At 43.5% G+C, this 21,011-nt stretch overlaps 1 protein-coding gene across 1 annotated transcript in view; it reads right to left on the bottom strand.

Moving 5' to 3' along the window:
- Positions 1 to 210: 210 nt before the first annotated feature.
- LOC144937231 (myc box-dependent-interacting protein 1-like) overlaps positions 211 to 21,011 on the bottom strand; it is a 35,914-nt gene continuing 15,113 nt past the window's right edge. The window contains exons 5-17 of the mRNA XM_078864610.1: positions 20,235 to 20,330; positions 19,391 to 19,498; positions 19,012 to 19,104; positions 17,701 to 17,786; positions 15,329 to 15,404; positions 14,074 to 14,156; positions 12,313 to 12,427; positions 10,432 to 10,557; positions 9,516 to 9,629; positions 8,629 to 8,652; positions 7,593 to 7,715; positions 2,944 to 3,045; positions 211 to 1,009 (exon numbers count right to left, since the gene is read on the bottom strand). Coding sequence (XP_078720736.1) covers positions 902 to 1,009; positions 2,944 to 3,045; positions 7,593 to 7,715; positions 8,629 to 8,652; positions 9,516 to 9,629; positions 10,432 to 10,557; positions 12,313 to 12,427; positions 14,074 to 14,156; positions 15,329 to 15,404; positions 17,701 to 17,786; positions 19,012 to 19,104; positions 19,391 to 19,498; positions 20,235 to 20,330 — 1,254 coding nt within the window. The 3' untranslated portion in view covers positions 211 to 901. The remainder of the gene's footprint in view (positions 1,010 to 2,943; positions 3,046 to 7,592; positions 7,716 to 8,628; positions 8,653 to 9,515; positions 9,630 to 10,431; positions 10,558 to 12,312; positions 12,428 to 14,073; positions 14,157 to 15,328; positions 15,405 to 17,700; positions 17,787 to 19,011; positions 19,105 to 19,390; positions 19,499 to 20,234; positions 20,331 to 21,011) is intronic.

Genomic DNA, 21,011 nt, shown 5'->3' with positions numbered 1-21,011 from the left:
AAGTGGTGCGAGTTAAACAGCAAAGGGAAAAAAAGCCAAGTGGCCTTTTAGATTAAGCCGACGATTAATCTACTAAAATAGGGGCCATCCATTTAGTACGCATGCAAAAATCTGTGAAAACTTGACCCCTCCCCCTCTACCTCATTTGAAAACAAATTATCAAGGCTTCACCCCCCCCCCCTTTCCTATGCGTACGTACATTGTCAGTAGACCCCCCCATCCGCAAGCGTACGCATTATGGTTAACCCCTCCCCCCTCCATGCGCACGTACTAAATGGATGGCCCCATAAGCTGCTTAAATTGTATGCGAATGAACATTAGGCTCATTGAACGAACAAGATCGAACATACACAGGATAACGAACGAGACGGTACAAACAAGGAAATACATTCTTCAATCGAATTGCGACTCCCAAATCGGAAGAAAATATCGAATCGCCGGGTGGTAAGTTGGTACACGCCTCTGGTTTTACAGATGTCACAAGCGAGTGACGTGTTTTTAAACACTGCATCCTAATTAGTCAGTAAGCTACCATGAGATGACTTTCTTTTAATAAGCTAATTGTTAAAATGAATACATGAACAGGCAAAGACAACTGTTTAATTGGCAAAATGAAATAACATTCAAATTATCGATCAACAGACCACCCAAATCAATATATCTCGTCGCATTTTGTTCAATCAAAGCAAAGCACAGACTTTTTTCCAGCGAGTACATTTCAAATCAGTCTGAAACACCACTGGGAACTCATTGATACGGAAGGAAAACTGTTCAACCAGTTAAACGCCTTTTCATTGAAGGGTTTAAACAGATGGCTGGCTAGTTTACTTTCGTATCTTTATTACTCGCAATTTGCGAGGCAGCACATCATTACTAGTGCGCGAGTCTCTTGGAGTGGCGCTTAGTCTACGCGCACGGTGAAGTTTTCTGGAAACACACCCTTGTGTCCATCAAGATCTTTGTGAGTGATCCAGTCAGCTTCCTTGATGCCCAGAAGCCAGCCGGAATCCTGCGAGTGCAAACACACATGCAGGTGGGGTTGTGGACCAAATGATAAATTTCGATTTAAAGCTTTCGTGACTGCAGGGATTCATCTTCTTGGTTCTTTCGGTAAAGTCACGTAGAAGGGAAATAATAAAATAATACAAATAAAACATAATAAAATACAATTCTCACGACGTTTCGGCCATAACACAAGCAGGAGACTTTGTGTAAGCAGCCAATTTCAAGGGTTCATAAAATAACACTCCAGCAGCAAAGGGGTTATCTTCTGGGTTCGCTGATGTTGCTGTATTGAAATAAATGGGCCCCATGTTATTCATGGAGGTCACGGTGCCTGTAACATTAGGTCAAGACAGCAGCATTCGTGATACACGCCATACCCAGCAGATGAGACTCACATTTGAAACTGGTCCAAGGTTATTTTGCTGACACAACATGCTGTTATAAAACACTGGCCCAAAAAATGTTTTTTGGCTGATGGACCTTCTTAGGTTTTTTCGGTAAAGTCACGTAGAAAGTAAAATAAAATAAAAACAAAAATCACGACGTTTCGGAGGCAACACAAGTCTCCGTCATCAGGTGGGACCGTCACAGCCAGATTAGCTTGATACAGCTAATCTGGCTGTGACGGTCCCACCTGATGACGGAGACTTGTGTTGCCTCCGAAACGTCGTGATTTTTGTTTTTATTTTATTTTACTTTCTACGTGACTTTACCGAAAAAACCTAAGAAGATGATTCCTTGCAGTCACGAAAGCTTCAAATCTAGAACTGATGGACCTTGATGTAATTTTATTTTTCTTTGTCGCTGATACAAACCCTTGCTTATTTATTTATTGTACTGCTCACAACTTTGCTGTTTTTTCCCAGGAGTTTTCTGTTGCGTGTAGTCACTTTAAGATGTTTCTCGTTCATGATTTTGTTTTGTTGCGGTTGCAGGGTTATACCTACGAAATCAAACTGAAATCAAACTGAAATAACTCACCAAAATAACATATACTAAGTTTATACTATCTATACGGGGATGCACGTCAAGCACTAAAATATCCACTTCATGAAGATACAGAGTACAGGGATTTATCGTGGTCCTTAAATCAAATATCAGCTATGGCTCACTTGCCTCATTCCCCTTTATCTCATAGGCATTTTAACACCAACTGGGGCAGTACCAAAACACAAACATATCGGAGGGCTTTTTACCCTGTGACAGAATACTGACAAACATTTGAATAGATGCCTCATTTAATTGTGTAGATGGTGCCCGTGAGCTTCACTCACCATCTAAAAATTACGTGTCCAAATATCCGTTTGGGTTCAAACACATCCCTTCATTCGTCTGGGGTACCACTTTGTGTGTGACCATGGAGGGCGGGGTGCAGATAAACCAATTGTTGTACTGTATTATACTCCAGCTTATATGTTCCCCACCTTCACCAACCCACACTGACCAGCATGGTGAAGTGTGGTCTGATAATCCTCCGTGACGAGCAGTGTGGGGAGGCCCTCGTCCAGCAGTTGATTCACTTTTTATGACCGCTCATTTATGAAACTTAAAACTCATGTTGGACACCCCAGGAAGCAAAAAGCCAAGGTATGTATCCACAATATTAGATATATATGATCGGTACTTTGAGATATATGATATCTCTAGGCTGAACCTTCCTTAAACTTGTGCGGATAAAACCACTTTATGTATGTTGATCTTTTTTCGCACCGTACGTAGCCAACCGTCCTAATCGGAGGTGGAAGGACAACAAACTAAATAAAAAAGCAGTTATAAAGAAATTAGTTTTCAATATAGATTTAAAAGTGCATAGCTCTAGTGGCTTCTTAATATCGGAAAAGCGTTCCAGACGGCCACATAATTGCATCTGAAAGCATGTGACGTAGCGATTGTCTTTAAGCTGTTTAACGCCAGTATCCAGACATAAAGGTTTTCTACCTGCTCGTCACCACTGTCGGGGGGCAGTACGAACACCATATCTCCAAGCTGGAGGCCCAATTCGTCCGAATCCAGAGCCGTGTAGTTGTGCTGGGCCTGCACCTAGGAACACGGAGAGAACGGGATGCCACCACAAGCATGTTAATCCCTTCCTGTAATTCAGCACTTCTGAGGCAGCGTGGGTTTGTGGATCACACAGATGTTGTCAACTTCCCTTCCCGTACGCATCGAAGAACCATACCCTGGCTTGCCACGAGAATGCTGTAGACCAAAAACCTGGACTCCACCTATTTTGTCTGTATGGGATAGAGTATGGCCCCCTTTCACGTATGAGTTACTCCACTGCTCTGGTTTCCTCCCACATGGAAACACTCATTAAGTGTCGATTTAAAGCTTTCGTGACTGCAGGGATTCATCTTCTTGGTTCTTTCGGTAAAGTCACGTAGAAGGGAAATAATAAAGTAAAATTCTCACAATTATGTTTTATTTTTATTATTTTATTATTTCCCTTCTACGTGACTTTACCGAAAGAACCAAGAAGACTCATTAAGTGGCTAATACCTTAATATAAAGAAACTGCAGAGCTTGGGAAATCACAGTGTGGCTGCCTTCCTATCTGTGGTTCCTTGAACCTCTAAATTGTACTCTATCTCTTCAAGAGTGAATAATTACTGTGCGTGTATTACAAGTAAAACTTATCATTATCTCTATACATTAATATGCGTGTTTGTCTGTCTGTAATGCTCCGAGACATATGTAATGCGGGCGAAAGCGACCTTCCGGATGTGACGTCACGAGGAGGCGGAGCCAGGTGACGTGGGTGAAAGGTAGGGGGTCCTTAAGCGGGTAAACCGGAAGGAGAAGGCAGTCGGGGTGTGAATGGAAAGGTGTGGGGCCACGCGGGCGTATGAGCCGAGGGGGCACCGTCAGAAGCGGGAGCCAACCCTGGGAACAGTAGGGAGCTACTGGGAGGTGTGAAGCTGCAGATAGAGATAGGCAGTAAGGCTGTGTGTGAGGGGCAGCGGGGTGGCTGCCAAGAGTCGCAGGAGCGACGAGAAGGCGAGACAGCACGAGGCTGTCAGAGCTGCAGCAGGAACAGCCAAGGGAGCTGTGTGAGAGTACAGCAGCAGAGCTGCTGTGGGGCTGCAAGAGCGACAAGAACAGCAGCGGGGCTGCTGATGTGGACTGGAGTGACATCGGAACCAGCACAGAGAGAATAAGAGAGACAGCCGTGTGGGAACGCAGTACGGACCGAATAAAGGACACTGAGCCAGAGATCGTGGTCAAGTCTTTTATTACACTGGGGTCAGAAGTGAAACGGCATGTCTAAGCAAGTAAGGAAGAAAATTCCCCCGGCGCCAGCATCGGCTTCTTCGTCCGACGACGACGAATTCCCTCCGACCACGGATTCTGCTGGGGTGGTGGAGGAGAGCCCTGCTGAGGCGAGCACGGGGACGGGCGTGGAAGATGTCGGCGCGATGGCGGGTCCGTCAACAACATCGGACGCTGACCAAAGATGGCAACAGGTGGCAGAACAACTGGAGACACTCAAGGACGTCCTGGCGCATCTATGTCACCTCGTTACGCCAAGGACGACGATGGAACGAGAAGGTGCTCCACGGGCCGCCACGTTGCCTGCCCTGCCGCCGCCATTGGCCACGCGGCAAGAAGACGCCATCTTGCGCGCTCCGCGGCGCCAAACCGCCATCTTGGCCACGCCGCGGGCCGACGCCATTTTGAATTTGCCTCCAGAACAACCATCATTGGAAGACGGCGTAAAGAGGAGTCGGAGTCGCCACCTTACTACAGTTAAGGAATTCTCTATCGGGGGCGATTGGAGCGCTTTCGCCTGCCGATTTTTGGCGGCGGTTCGTTCATAATACCTTAATATAAAGAAACTGCAGAGCTTGGGAAATCACAGTGTGGCTGCCTTCCTATCTGTGGTTCCTTGAACCTCTAAATTGTACTCTATCTCTTCAAGAGTGAATAATTACTGTGCGTGTATTACAAGTAAAACTTATCATTATCTCTATACATTAATATGCGTGTTTGTCTGTCTGTAATGCTCCGAGACATACATGGAAAGAAGAACATAAGTTTGGCTGGGTGGCAAGGTGGGAGTGGTTTGACATCATGCCACCCTGGTGAGGCGAAGAGGAGGGGCTGGGGAGAAAAGTACAGACGTCATTCCAGTTTGGAGTGAGGTCGGGAAGAGGGGGGGGGTGATGACATACCTGTCAACCCATATGCTTTACCCGTATTTTTGTACAGGGAATTTGAGTTTTCAGTTCCACACGGCGTACAGCCGTTTCAATACAGGCAAACAAAAAATTATGTTTGTGTTTCTTCCCTTGTGATGGGACTTTGTAGGACGACGTTGAAATTTATAAGGGGGTGACCAATAAGGTCTGAATTGGTCTGTAATAAGGTAAGCACTGATAAGGGGTTGACAGATATGTGATGGCGTCACAATATGTTGAAGGTGGTGAGGAGAGGGGTGGTGACATCACTAGAGATTGTGGCGAGTTGCTGAGGAGAGGGAGTGACGTCACAAAACACGGGGGTGGTGGGGAGAGGGGTTGATGTCACGTGACACGGGTGAGGTGCAGGACAGGGAGTGATCACATCCAGAGACGCAGGAGTGGTGAGGAGGGGGGTATGACATCAAGAGATGCAAGAGTGGAAAACACTAATTGCAAAAAAAATACGAAAACATTTACATTAAATGTTAAATAATAACTTCAAAATGAATTGAGCTGCTGAAATATTCAAATGTCTTAAACATTAAAAAACTAAAGGTAAAACGAACATATTCGCTATCCCTTAGTGGCAGAAGTTCCGCGAGTTCCTGCTCGTTATACATAAATACCCTGCATAAACCGTGACATCAGGAGGATTCCTTAAATCACTTAATTTCTTCCAAATTATAGTTCAATTGTGTGATCGGCATCATTTTCACTGGACGAGAGATTTTCACGTGTAACGCTCACAGTAAACAGTGCACAACCCTGCATCAGAGAACGGCTCCAAAGTGTTCACCAAGTGTCTATCATAATGTGACCTCTCAAATATCAGGAATAATCTGTGCGCAAGTAAACCTTTTGTTTGAATATTGAGTGTTGGGAACCCAGATTATTCACGGAGGGTTGCCTAGATTCAAACCCAGGGTCTCAAGTCAGTGGTTCTGGATCAGCTCGCCATCTATCCAAGACAAAGGTCCCTTCTTCCCCCCCCCTCCACGTATAACCTTAACAGACTCTTGGGAAATATGCTGTTAGCAAGCACAGCACACGAGGGCATGGGTGGCCAGTTCCACGCCCGACGGCCTTTGTATCCCGAGTTGCGATGTTTACACACTATGCAATTCATCTGAGGCTGAGTCAACCTAGGAGAGGCCCTAGACCAGTTCAGATAATCGCCACTGGTGGTGGCCGTGAGGTGGGATTCAAACTCGGATCACTGGGTTTGTAGCGTAGTGGGCTTACTCCCTATCTGCAGTATCGTGAGGAGTAACACATTCACTATCTATAGTAGGTGAGCAGTGGCACATTGGTTCATGCATTGCACCCAGTCTTATCCCAGCCATGGCTAACATCAGCGCCGAGTGATATGGTCCTATCCTCCCCCACTCTGCTCCTACTAACCCTAACTCCAGCGCAAGGAGACCTTCATCAATACGTTATTTGACAAAAGGGATGTGATACATTTTTTATATTTTACACTAATTCCATTGTAAATGTTAAAACGGTGTTTTCTGCATATTTGGTGCTCACATTTGAATGTGTTTGCTGTTTTGCTTTACATATTAAGCCCATATTGACTATCTATGAAAAAAAGATGTCTAATCTCAATGGGCACTTTACGACTAATGATTGATGGTCACCTAACTATATAAAGGTGTCCCTTGCTCTATCTGGGTTCGGATTGTGCAGTATGCGGCTAACCTATTTCTTCCCAAAATTCGCGATATGTGGTTTGAATTCACTCGTATGCAGCGATGTGGTCGCACGTGGGACAACATTGTGTGCATACAGCACTGCATGCGCTGCTCGGCAGGCAGCCGTCTCCTCGTGTGGTTTCGCTGTGCGCCCCCTCTTTTTGGACAGCATCTACTGCGTAAAGGGAGACCTTGTACAGTGGTACCTCGGCATAAGTCGTTAATTCGTTCCAGAAGGTAATACTTATACTGAAAATGACGTATACCAAACAAAATTTTCCCAAAATAAATAAAGGGAAAGGAAAAAATCATGTTCCAGAGTATAAGAAATTATATTTTATAATGGGGTTGTATAAAATAATTTAGACACTACTTATTACTAAAATGCATACATAAATTAAAATAAATGCATAAATAAATTAAAATAAATTGAAATAAAAGTTGATAGCCTACGAGGATGGTGGTGAGGAAGGGGAGGAGTCGTGAGCGGGGTCTACGCGGGTACGCGGTGTCTCATCCCGACCCATACAAGTTCTAGCAAGCGCGTCGTATCCCAAGCAAGATGTCGTATCCCAAGACATTTTTTTCTCGCTAAAACACGACGTATACCAAATTCGACGTATTCCAAAGCGGTCGTATACCGAGGTATGACTGTACTTCCAAGCTGTCGTTTGTAACTTTCACGCTCCAACACGGCAGACGAAGCCCTCACCTTGTACAGAATGCCTGGGGGCACGTCGCTGCTCTGGGCGGCACCTGTGAGGCTCGCGGCTGGGGGGCTCTGTGCAGGGACCTCGGGGGCATGGACCTCAGGGGCACTCTTCTCCACAGGCTGCTGCATGCGTGAAGGCAAGATCATGGTTAACAGTCATGCTTAAGAGGCCTGCATTGGTAGCAGTGTAAAAACCTGGCACAGCAGCGAGGTAACACTAACAGTGGTGAACCAGTTCCAGATAAATTTGCTTTCTGGTTGCATCATCCTTTAATAGATATACGATTGTGGCATCCAGGAAAAATTGTGTCGATTGCACATGGTGTATAAACTGTAGAATTATCTGACCATTATATAAGAATTACTGTTTTTACAATGGGGTTGAGTGTAGTTTTCGGCAATTTAGCAAAGAGTGGATGTGGAAGGTGCAGTGGATAGGAGTGGTAAGACCACTACTCAATGAATCCAGCTAACTGCATTTGATTCAGCTAACATCAGTGGTGAGTGACGCCTAAACCAGTCCTGGCACTCCAACCACCTTAACCAACCACACTGACCAGCATGGTGAATTATGGTCAAAGAACCCCCCTTTGCCGGACGGTGGTGGTGCAACGCCCGTAGTCCAGAACTGCGGTGACGAGGGTCCCTGGGGGCATCGAGGTGCTTATACTCTGGTTTGCCAAGAGCAGGTGGTACAGCAAAATGTAGACTTCACCGGTTCCGTTTGTATGAGATGGTATTTCCCGCACGCATGCATGGGTTTTCTCTGGGTGCTCCAGATTCCTCTCACATGTAAATGAATAATTGATTGGCCGATCTTGCCTTGATATGTAGAGGATTGCATAGCTTGGGCAATTGTTGGCACCGGCTCAACGCATGGCTGCCTTCCCACTTGCCTGTGGTTCCTCACGCCTCTGAATTGTTTTTTATGTGAGAGTAAATTGACGAAGGGCTGTATTTTTACATGTTGTCATTATTATCATCGAGCAGTCTTACTCCGTTTCAATAATATTTTCATCTGAAGCTGCCAACTTACCTCCCAACTCAAATCCAACAATGTCTGACAGCATTAGGAGAGATGACAGGTCAGCAAAATATCTAAGAAAAGTGAATGTAGACAACGTTATAGTGAGCATTAAACTTATATAAGTAATTGAATTCAGTATCGCATATATATATTCCAATTCTTAATGTAAAAACAAAATAGAATAACAAAACCAGATAACATATGTATCGATAGATCGAGAATAAATAACATTTGGCACAGAATTGGGATGATTGTTGGCAAATGAGAATTGCTGGCTGACAAGTGGACAATTGGTAACATTATAAACATTTCAAACACCCGCCACTTAGAACGACAATTGGGAACATTAAAAACATTTCAGACACCCGCCATCTGGAACGATCTCCCACTCTACACACTAAGAATCCAAGCACCATCCACATTCAAGCAGTAGCTCAAGGCTCTCACCCATTCAGGCTCTCACCTGGTCCAGGCTCTCACCTGATCATGCTCTCACCTGTTCAGGCTTTCACCCATTCAGACTCTAACCCATCCAGACTCTCACCTGTCAAGGCTCTCACACCTTCTGGCTAGCATACGAGGGAATTTGGAGCTCTGGTTCTGCGCCTCCGAGTTCTCGATCGAATATATCGTCCAATTAGTAAAATATGTGGACGTTATAAATTGGGTTTATTATTATTAGCGTGAAGCTGGAAATGCTGATTCAAAAATATTTTACATCCTTAATACCACTTTGTGGTAAGTCAACAGTGGTCATCACATGTAGAAACTAGCCCCTGCCATATGGATGTGGAATTTTGCACCATTACTTCAAGGCAGGCAACAGACCTCCATGCAATACCTCCATGCTTGTTTGGGCAGGGAGACCGACTTAAAATGAGTGCAGTGAGACAAACCTGATTCATGGAAGAAGCCATGGCGACAGCGGATGAATCTGTGGCCGTAAAATGATCAAAGTCGAGATCCAGCAAGCTTCCGGTATCTTCACTCTTGGTTAACGGAACTCCCAGCTAGAAATAAGAGGGCATTGAAATGGTTATTTACAAAGGGGGAACAAGCACACTCCACAATGGATATATTTTCTGGATGTCCCTGAGAAGGAGACCACACCAGTGATCACAACTCACTTTAGAGACTGATATTTAGGCCAGGAGTGAAACTTCAAGATGCTGTGACAGGGCTTTGTATCTTGAACAGGATGGCCATTGCTGACTATCCACATTGGTTCTCATTTTATGGAGGCCACAGGTTTGATGGACTGAATCGATCCTCAAGTGGGATTCAAACTCACAACCTTTGGACTGCGAGTCACACTCTAACCACTTCAGTTATATCGATACATTAAAACATATCTATGTCTAAATCAGCTCGTCTCCCGTAATTCACATGACTTGTGTGGTCACCCCCATTCTGAATTCCTCCTCTCCCCACCGCCCCCTGTGAAAACAGTTGCTGCTCCGTGCAGCAGCGTGAAGGTCCTGATGTAGCCTCTCCCTCCCGACTCTCATCTCTCCTGACCGTTTGATCCCTTTTTCCCATTCCTTTTCCACATATTTCCAATTCTTAATCTTCTCTCTTCCCTTTTCTATTTCTATTTCCACACATTCATATAATTAACTCTACTCTAGTCCGCACTCTGCTGTACTGCCTTCTCCTGGTGAGCCATGGTAAGGCACCTAAGGGGAGTTGTGCACAATCCACCGACCCTCGCCTCCACAGTGCTGCATTACAGGCCACGTGCATAGCCACCACCGGCCAGCTCAAGTTACAAGCACCCATGTTCGCCAACACATAGGAATGATACACGCTTACCGTTGCATTAGTGGGGGCAGCAGAGGACATGAAGTTGTCATCGAAAAGGTTCACAATGGCCTCCTGCGTCATCTCCTTGCTGGGCGTCGGCCTCGGGGGTGGGGGCAATGGGGGGCCCTTACGCCCCTGCGCAGGAAAAACATTTTAAAGAGAAATACATTAAATATTTTAGGCAGGAAGTGAAAATGAAAAAACACATTTATAGATGATACATTATAGACCTTTTCAACCAAGGTTGAATTCATTAACCCTGGTGAATAGCGTTGAATAGAAATGTAATGTTTTCATCCAAGAAAGCCTCAGTCTCAAGGGTATTTTTTCAGGAGGGTCCTGCATGGGAATCTATGACCAATTAATGTTTAAGTATTATTTGTGGGAGGGGTAGATTACCTCGCTAGCACCCATTAAGCATACTGAGGGGTTACAATCAAAGGTCTGCACAGACGGGACATAAGTGAAGAAGAGCTCCATAGTTCATCAGATTCCTCCAGTATAAATACAAATGATCATTCTGATGCTATATAAAGGCATACAGAATCAGAAGTTAACTTCCCCGAGTAAAGCCCATAGAGCTGAAAAGCTTTTTAAAAGGGCGAATTGGCTGACAGACAACATCAAAGCATTGCACAAGTTATGAAAAATCTAAATAGGTTTTACCCTTTCTGGCAATAAAACAGGTGTTAAGATGTTCAAACACAAAATAAAATTCATCCTATTATCAGATTTGTTTGTGGTTAAGAGGACTGACCCAGAAGTGGTAGGCAATTCATCCTATTATCCGTGTTTACCCAAATAACGGATATCAGAAGTAATTTTTGCAGGAGAGGCAGAGATAATAGGATCCACCAATAGCACCCCTCCCCTACCCCTCCATGTCGATGACATGGTCACGTGCAGTGTATTTGTGAGACCCAATGCTTGTTGGGTTCTGGAGGCAGCGGTAGCACTACCACTTGAGCTTGCCCCATTCATTGCTCAACCTTCAACAATGCAACTTCAACCCTGATGATGCTTTGAAAGCCAAACTGAGTTTACAAGAAGTCACAAACAAACAACTCGCAAAAGATCCAACGCAGAAGATCCCTGGCTTTGATATTCCACGTAGATCATCGGCCACAACCCTAAACCGCATTCGCACAAACCATGGGAGATGCAGGTACTTGATGCACAAATGGAAACATGAAAACTCTGACAGTGTGCGACTGTGGTCACCCGGAACAGACCATGGAACATATAACAACTGAATGCCCAATTCACAAATACAAAGGAGGCATCATCACAGCAATGCATTCCGCTACTCCTGGTGCAATTATCTAGCTCAACCACCACAATGTATAATTATAGTTTTTACTAATCTAGTATATAATTACAATAACCCCCCCCCCTTCCACATCAAATCGTTGCACCTGATGAGTTGATGAGTTAATGATGACGTCACCCTGCTGCTGCTCTATTTAAGACCGGGAGCCAGAGCAGAGCCTCACCATTCTGGCGAATTGCCCGATGATGCTGGATGCAATTACCAGCGAAACGTCGTACTCAAAAATTGTAAATGTTGTGGTTTCACGCTTCAACACACCGGTGGGCTAAAGCAGTGAACTATTTGTCTGTTGTCAACGTGACACTTTTTTACTGATTGGCCGTGTCGGGTGGTGGAGGGTTACGATACATTTATAAATAACGCGATCTAAACCCAAAAACGTTGATTATGAATAATTATAGTTGATGCTCTCCATGTACATCAGCAATACGAAGAATAAGAATATTGTTCATCTGACCCAAGGTGGTCTCTCCAATTTGAGTTTTGCATCATCTCGGTCAGCGTGAATTCTGCCTGTTAGTCCAGCGTTCTGTGTCCGTGCGAGAACGGGCCCATGGTACCTGCATAGGCGACTTCAGCGGGGACGCAGTGTGATCGGGTCTCAGTCCCGCATCGTCGGACACCAGCGAGGTGGAGTCGTTCCCGTGTGGCTCCACAATGCTTGGAGATGGCTCACTAGCATGATTAAACAATTGCAATTCACAATAGCGTCAAAATGCAATCGCATCTCAAAACGCTTTACAAAAATAAAATAACTAATTAAAGTATTCCCTCATTCTTCATGAACTTGCTATCTGCAAATCGCATCTGGAACTTTACACGACTGCATCGAGAGAGAAAGACAGTGATGAGATAGAGAATGTGATGCGAGAAAGTGATGAGAGATAAAGTGATGAGAGAGAAAGCTTATTATTTATTTAAGGTAATTAATTAAAAAGTTAGGTTTTCGTAGGCCAATATCATTAACCACGAAATTTGCTATACACAAGCAGCTTCGGAGCATATCCCTCGCGAATAATAATGTAATAGTGTATTATACAAGGAGAGTGTGGGTGAAAGTGTAAAAAAAACTCAGCAATGTAGGCAATGCAATACAAAGACACGTTTTTTTATATCAGCATTTCTCCATCATGGTGGTGACTAGTAAAACAAGGAACATGTCGGTTTAATTGTCAAAGACACTGTATACCAAGTTCCGTTCAGTTAATTTTCGGGTTTCATCAACAAAAACAACACTGCTTCTCCGAAAAACGCAATAAGTCGCAGTAAAATAAATCTAAATTAGACAACAGATAAGAAATATAAAAAAATAGCTATCGAATCATAATCACAACATAAAATTACATATATTTTTAAAAATTAAGTTCAATATAGATTATCATAAAAAACTACACTGTATTTCGAAAAAGATAGGAATGAAAATCTTCCATTGTAATTATAATGCAGATATAGCCTCAAACACGTTCGCATTATAGTGTTATGCACCCTCCCCAACTCTCTCCCATGCAACAGAGACTTGTACCTCAATGGGCCCCCGACCTTTTTACGAGTAGAATAAAGGACATGCATAAAAGATGTAGCAGTGACACAGTGGACAATGCAGTGCGCTACGTACCCGGCAACTCGAGTTTTGATATTGCCGGCCAGGGCTAACGTCAGCGGAGAATGGTATCTATACCGGTCCTGCCTCCCCCACTCTGACCACTCCCTTCAACAACCCACACTGATGGGAGCGTGGCGAAATGTGGTCAAACAAATCCCATGAACGACAAGGCACAGGGAGGCCTTCATCCAGCAGCGGATTGCGAAAGAGCTATACATTAATTATTAAGTATGTGAGATAATAATACATTGTCAGATAGTATTACATTGCATTACTTATGCGTACACACACACATATCTCAATTCTCAAGGTTACAAGATCTGTAGCATGACACAAGTCACCACAACTGATCGGGTCGTGAGAATTTCAAGCCAAATAAATGGGGTTTCGAGCTTAAACTATTTAACTTCTATTTTTATTTTACCAGGTAAGGCCCACTGAGCTATATAGCTCTTTTTTGAGAAGCGACCTGGGCACAAATGATAGCTCAAACAAGTGGCTTATCATGTTGAAATTAATAGCTGCCAAAATGTTGAAGGAAAAACCAGGGGACCCGGATAAATATTCACGCTACCATGGGGAGAACATGCAAACTCCAAATATACAGGCGTCAGGGTCGGGATCAAACCCACGACCCCTTGTATACCAGGTGAGGTAGTTAATATCTCGCCACCGTGACAGCCTTTGCTTCGATCATCGCCAAAACGCTGGCACACACCTGCGAGCGCTCTGTATGTCGGAAGACTTGACGGAGTGCTGGTCGCCCAGCTTTATCATCACCTCTTCCATCTCATGGCTCAGCTGAGCAGAGAACAGCATAGAGCACATGCAGGGACGTCATTGTACGGACAGGCACCAAATATAACGCCCCTTTTCCACTGCATAACCAAGCTGCGCCAGGGCCCATGCTGAGGCCAGCTAGGCGCAGCTCAAGAGGTGCCAGGTTGCCTTTCAACTACACAAGCTGATGTCGCGATGTCACACAAAATGAATGCAGATAAATGCCTCTAAAACATTCATCTGTAGTCAAAATCTCCCCTCCTGATTACTTGAAACATTTCAAAAATGTGTATTGGTATGCATATTTAAGCAATTATGGCAGTTAATTATAAGTTAAGGATTTTCATGGCAAGAGTTCTTTGTTGGTTTACAACATTCGCAGTTTTACATTTTATTCATAAATCAATACTTGTGAAGCTTTTTATATATTTAAGTGTAATTGTCACTGCTTATTTTGACACCCCGTGAATACATTTACATATGTTTAGTTAGCGATATTGCACTCTGCACTGTACCACAAGAATTTGCATTTGGCTACGTACCTCCAATTAGCACGGTTGGCTACGTACGGTGCAAAAGAAGTTCAACATACATAAATAATGTATTTTACACGTTTTCCGAACGAAAGATTTTATTTTGTGCACACCTTTCTATACTTTTGTAAAACGGCACTGCTATCGAGGGGCTCTCTCGGCTGGATAAATAAAGGAATTCAACACAATCACCAATAACACTGTGGCCTGAAAAGTAAAAGATATAAAATCGGTGACGTTTCAGACCATGGCCCTTCTTCATAGGACATAAAAAGGTCAGAGAGACAGAGTGACTGCACTTAACACTATGGGGACATTTCGATTTAAAGCTTTTGTGACTGCAGGGATTCATATTCTTGGTTCTTTCGGTAAAGTCACGTAGAAAGGAAATAATAAAATAATAAACATAAAACAATTAAATTCTCACGACGTTTCGATTGCACCACAAGCAATCATCAGGTGTGAAAACCACAGCAGTGACTTTACCGAAAGAACCAAGACTATGGGACGTGATGAGAATTACATTATAAAGATTATTTTAAATGTTTTTGTTAAATGTTTAAATATATAGATTGATTTGTATGACTATATATATAATTGCTAAATGTGAAACTACTGAACTACAGTTCTAAACAAACGAGCAAGGAGAGAACTCACTACCTGTCCAATCTCCTTGTGAAAGTTTTCTTCCAGGCCGGCGATGTTCTTGAAGGTGCTCACGTAAAATCCAACTCGGCTGCAGAGGGGGTGGGGTGGACATTTTGCTGTGAGTGTTTATGAACATCAATAATGATAAGTCAAGTGCAGCTATGAAAATTACAAAGTGCACCTTCTATAGCAGTTGCTTTGCATGCATAAGGTCACATTCATTACACAAAGTGCTTGCCACAAATGAACCACAATACCCTTTGGTTCTTTCGGTAAAGTCACATAGGTATAAAATAAAATTAAATCACGACGTTTCGATCGCAACACAAGCACTCATCATCAGGTGGGAAAATCACAGCAAGAACATTTTTGCTGAACCACAATACCTTGCTGATCTCGTCAAGGAGCATAAACCATCACGCAAACTCGCACAAAGACGGTTAACTGCATCGCGTGCTTTTGCATGCGCTTCTGTGGCTGTCTGGAATGCTCTTCCTTCTGATATTAGGAAGCCACTGGAGCTATGCACTTTTTACTGGCAAATGAGGTTCCCATAGTGTAGATGCTTGCCCCGAGCTCTCATACTCTGATGGTGCATTGTCTTTGAGTTGTGCGCCTTTTGGCGTCATCTGGTCCAACCCATGTGAGACTAGGCTCTAAGGAAAGCTGTCTCGGGTGTGGACCAATCAACTTCAAGGACAGTGCACATTATCAGAGTTATGTTCTTTTGTTTGTATTATGACTGCAGGTATTGCGGTCTATTCAAACATGACTCCTTGTAAAAAGGTGTCAGTTTTGTTGCCAGATAGAAAGGTAAAGAACCAATTATCATATTTTTACTGGCAAATGAGGTTCCCATAGTGTAGATGCTTGCCCCGAGCTCTCATACTCTGATGGTGCATTGTCTTTGAGTTGTGCGCCTTTTGGCGTCATCTGGTCCAACCCATGTGAGACTAGGCTCTAAGGAAAGCTGTCTCGGGTGTGGACCAATCAACTTCAAGGACAGTGCACATTATCAGAGTTATGTTCTTTTGTTTGTATTATGACTGCAGGTATTGCGGTCTATTCAAACATGACTCCTTGTAAAAAGGTGTCAGTTTTGTTGCCAGATAGAAGGGTAAAGAACCAATTATCATATTTTTACTGGCAAATGAGGTTCCCATAGTGTAGATGCTTGCCCCGAGCTCTCATACTCTGATGGTGCATTGTCTTTGAGTTGTGCGCCTTTTGGCGTCATCTGGTCCAACCCATGTGAGACTAGGCTCTAAGGAAAGCTGTCTCGGGTGTGGACCAATCAACTTCAAGGACAGTGCACATTATCAGAGTTATGTTCTTTTGTTTGTATTATGACTGCAGGTATTGCGGTCTATTCAAACATGACTCCTTGTAAAAAGGTGTCAGTTTTGTTGCCAGATAGAAGGGTAAAGAACCAATTATCATTCTCTCTCTCTCTCTACATTTTACATAAGTTTATTCAAAGATCTGGGTGAATTTAAAAGAGGTTTAACTTTGCTAATAGTGAGGTTTCAATTACTTTTAAAAAATGAGCAACTGTATATAAAAGCACTAAATGCATATAAAAATAAGGAACTTGTTTCAGAGATTACCAATCAGTGTGGAGATTTTTATAAGTTTACGAAGTATTTATATTGTACAGAATGGAGGAAATGTAAATAGAGCAGCTCCCTAAACTGCAAAGTAACGACATTAAAACTAAACGAAACAATTTTTATTTTACCAGGTGAGGCCCACTGAGCTTTATAGCTCATTTTCAGAAGTGACCTGGCCACAAATGATAGCTCAACGAAGTCGCTTATCACGTTGAAATTTGTAGCAGCCAAATACTCGAAATGCATGTTTTTAAATGTGGAAGGAAAAACTGGAGAACCCGGAGAAAAATCCACGCAACCACGGGGAGAACATGCAAACTCCAAATATACAGACGTCAGGGTCGGGATCGAACCCACGACCTTCTGTATACCAGGTGAGGAAGATCACGTCCCGTTACCGTGGCACCCACACAGACATTTCAACAAGGACCAGGGACCATCGTCATTGTCAGGCGTGGTGTCTCCGTGGCAGCCCCCGCTGGCTGGAACAGAGCCGCCACTCCACTGCACATTCGCAGCATTCGTTCTACACCGAGTTTTAAAAGACACTTTCGCGAGACAAATCAGCTTGGCTCCGCATATCAAGAGTCACGGTCGTTTATGTCTGTGAAATATGTTTTATTATTATACTATTATTACTCCAGCCTCTAACAACCAGTACTATAAAGGAACTCTATAAATAGAGAGATGGTCTATCGTTCCATCTCCCAAGGTTGTTTTGTTGTACTATGTTCCAAGACCGGATTCGGTTGCGTGTGGGTCAGACGTACACACCTGTCCAAAATGACAGGCAGCTCCTCGTGCAGGTCAACGTTGATCTCCTCAAACACCTTCTGTGCTTTCATGTAGTCCTCTTCTGCCTACACCAGGCATTCACACTGAATCTCAGCTGACGGCATCAAGACAGTTTACATCAGCGACACCACCACCCAATGCAACACTCGGATCTGCGGAATCCCATCTCATTTAATAAAATTAATCATGCAACTAATACCGCACTCAATATTTCATAGATATAAATGACCGTGACTCTGAAGCGCAGAAATAGATGACCTCTCAATCTCCCAACGTTGTTTCTGTTGCCGTGTTTCAAAATATAATTAAGATGAAAGATGCGATCTAAAACAAGTTAAGAAAAGCTTGAAGTATGATCAAATAATTCCCATGATGCACAAAGCGTGGGGAAGCCCTCATCCAGCAGCTAATTGGTGAAGTGCTGTACATACATATGTGCTTATTTAACACACCACTGCAATGCTGCCACTAAAGCACTAATTAAAATAACTTTAAAGTATTTTTATCTCACTCATGAAGCATCATGTCTTGTTAGGCAGCCCTGAACACACAGCCCAGGTACTTATCCGTTTTGTGGGTAGGGTCTCTCTAAAATATCACGACAATGTGCAGAGCACTTAAAGTAATTGGACATTTCAATAATCTTTATATAGAAAAAAAATATTTACCACAATGTAATTCAACAATCTAACTAAAGCAACTGGTTCATAGTATATTTTTTGGGTTATGCCACTACATAATGATCTGATCAAATTTGTGTCAATAAGACCCTCCACCACCCAACATAGGCATGTGATGTACAAGCGTTTAACGATTAGTATTTCTTTAGTTCACTCAACGGTGAGTTGGAGTATAATTCTCACAACCAAATTTATCTAGTTTAGATAACAACGTTTAACTTTAAACTGTGTATACAACATCATCAGGACAAGATCCACATTGCAGAATAACAATTCCGGAGGTCAAACTCCTAAGTGTTATGTTAAAGCAACTGGAGTACCATATTAATATAACATTACATGTAACAGCGGTGTGGAGTGGTTGGCACGGGCCCTGTTGCAAGTAATGAAATAGGGCCCCCTGTCCAATTTCCTACTTCTTCATAGCCCGGCGCTTGCCCCCTCCTGCCCGGAGGCTCCGGTGGAGTTACTAAACTACTAACACGCTCGACAGCCATGCTCATGGGACATTATATACACCACGCCACCATAAGATCAACAGGAAAATTATGCGAGTTGTACACAGGTGAACCGATGACGAGAGTTGTGGACAGGTGAACCAATGTGTTACCTGGTTCTTGAGAAGGTTTGTCTGGGCAATGATATGGGCCTGGATCTTCCCATGGCACCACTGAGGTGCAGCTTTTTCAAGCAGCAACACCGGCTGTTGGATAGAAACGACAACAGCATGGGAAAGTGACAATAACACAAGCAGAGAGAAAAGAGTAACCTCAGGAAATGTAGCCACAAATACGCTTTTCACCCACTGTCCACATTTGCCTATATTCGCTATTAACAACCTTATTTACTGTACAAAAAAATCACACTTGACTAACTTTGAAGCCGTGTTCACGCTGATAAGGGGCAGAACAAGGCAGGTGAGCGCTTCAGTCACTGTGAAAGTCTACAGTGTTGTGAAGCCGTTAACGATGATGTTTGTAACCAGATACCTTGGCCACTTTGATATCGTCCCTCTTCTTTGCGTTCTGTAGTGACTCCAGATGGTGCCTCGCGCTGTCATAATCCACCAGCTTGCGCCCACGTTTGGCAATGCGAGACTGTCGTGGGACAGAGAGGAGTATCAGTCACACGATGTAATACATATCATGGGACCTTTTTGCCAGTATCAAAGTATGAAAAATAAGAATAGGTTTGACCCTTTCTGGAAAAAAAAACAGGTGTTCAGATGTTCAAACACCAAATACATAATTTTTGCAAGAAATAAAGTCTGCGCTAACCAAGTCTGCACTAGCCACCCATACGAACACCATCTAGGCTCAACGCTGCTTAGCTCAGAGATCTGAGAACATGGGCCACATTCCAGGTGATTTGGTAAAAGGCATCACATGCAATGCAACTACAGTCTCTTGCATGAAATGCTGTTGTTGTTGTTGCTGTTCGTGACAGGACGATGACACTGGTGGTGGCAGTACGACGCGTTTGAGCAAGGTCAACTCAACCTCAAATGAGTACCTGGGTGCGATGTGTACACATCGCCAGCGCCCACCGCCGATTAACATGTTTGGCTACGTACAGTGCGAAAGAACTTCAATATACATACATGCATACACTGGAGAAACAAAGGCAGCCAGGTGTGATGCTAGCCACCCACCCCTTTGTGTGCCATGCCAGCCTTCATAGATACTCGCTAACAGTACTTGCCCCATCAGTCTAAGGCTATACGGGGGGGATCTTTGTCTTTGTGAAGATCAATACATGAGTTAATGGTCCTTCCCACATTTGTGCAATAAACACCAGGGTACAACATGTGCTGCAGTCATTATCTCTCTTTACCTTGATATCGGGGAACTGGCCGAGGTACGTGTCAAGGGTCAGTAGAGAATTGTCTACCAGCTTCTCGTGGAAGTCACCCCAGAGCTCATCGCCGTTCTGCATCACACAGGCATGGACAGGCACAATCACGGTCCCATTCTCTTCAACTGTGTGGAACTCATTTCGAAGCGTCTCCACGTGAGCGTGCTGGTCTCAAAATTTAAAGACTGCGAGTTTAAATCATGTTTGGGGATCAACTCATAAGGTCAATAAAATACACCACCTTTTCGGAAGTTTAAGATGCTCTTTAAATATGCCGACTGTTTTATGAACAGCATCTTGAGATGCATTTGCATTTATGCGCGACATTAATCCAAATATCATTGTATTATAACAGTGGTCATCCTGTGGAAAAGACTGGCCTCTGGCATGGGAATGTAGAGTTTCCTTCAACAGATGAATTTACCGAGCATTTACTGCTTTGCTTGAGCAGCAGATATTTTTCAAAAGAAACACGGAAATGTATAAAGAGCACAAAAACTTTGCGCATAAAATAAAACAACCAGCATTTCATTAAGAAGTGCATTGTGATTCTCTTTGTTTTCGGCCACCCATCGCAAGAGGATGAAAATGCACTTCTTCGTGAAATACTGATGGTTTTTCCACATTTCTGCGTGTTGTTTGAAACGTATGGTTTTCCAGCCTGCATTATTATTCCCTTATAATGGGTTTTCATTGTAATTTACATATTTGATTATTTTTAGCACATAATTGGTTGTTTGAGCAGGGAGACGCTGT

Source organism: Lampetra fluviatilis, chromosome 18 (genome assembly GCF_964198595.1).
Source record: "Lampetra fluviatilis chromosome 18, kcLamFluv1.1, whole genome shotgun sequence".
NCBI lineage: Eukaryota > Metazoa > Chordata > Hyperoartia > Petromyzontiformes > Petromyzontidae > Lampetra > Lampetra fluviatilis.
The sequence above is the reverse complement of the archived record's forward strand: the minus strand, read 5'-3'. Positions and strand labels throughout refer to the sequence as shown.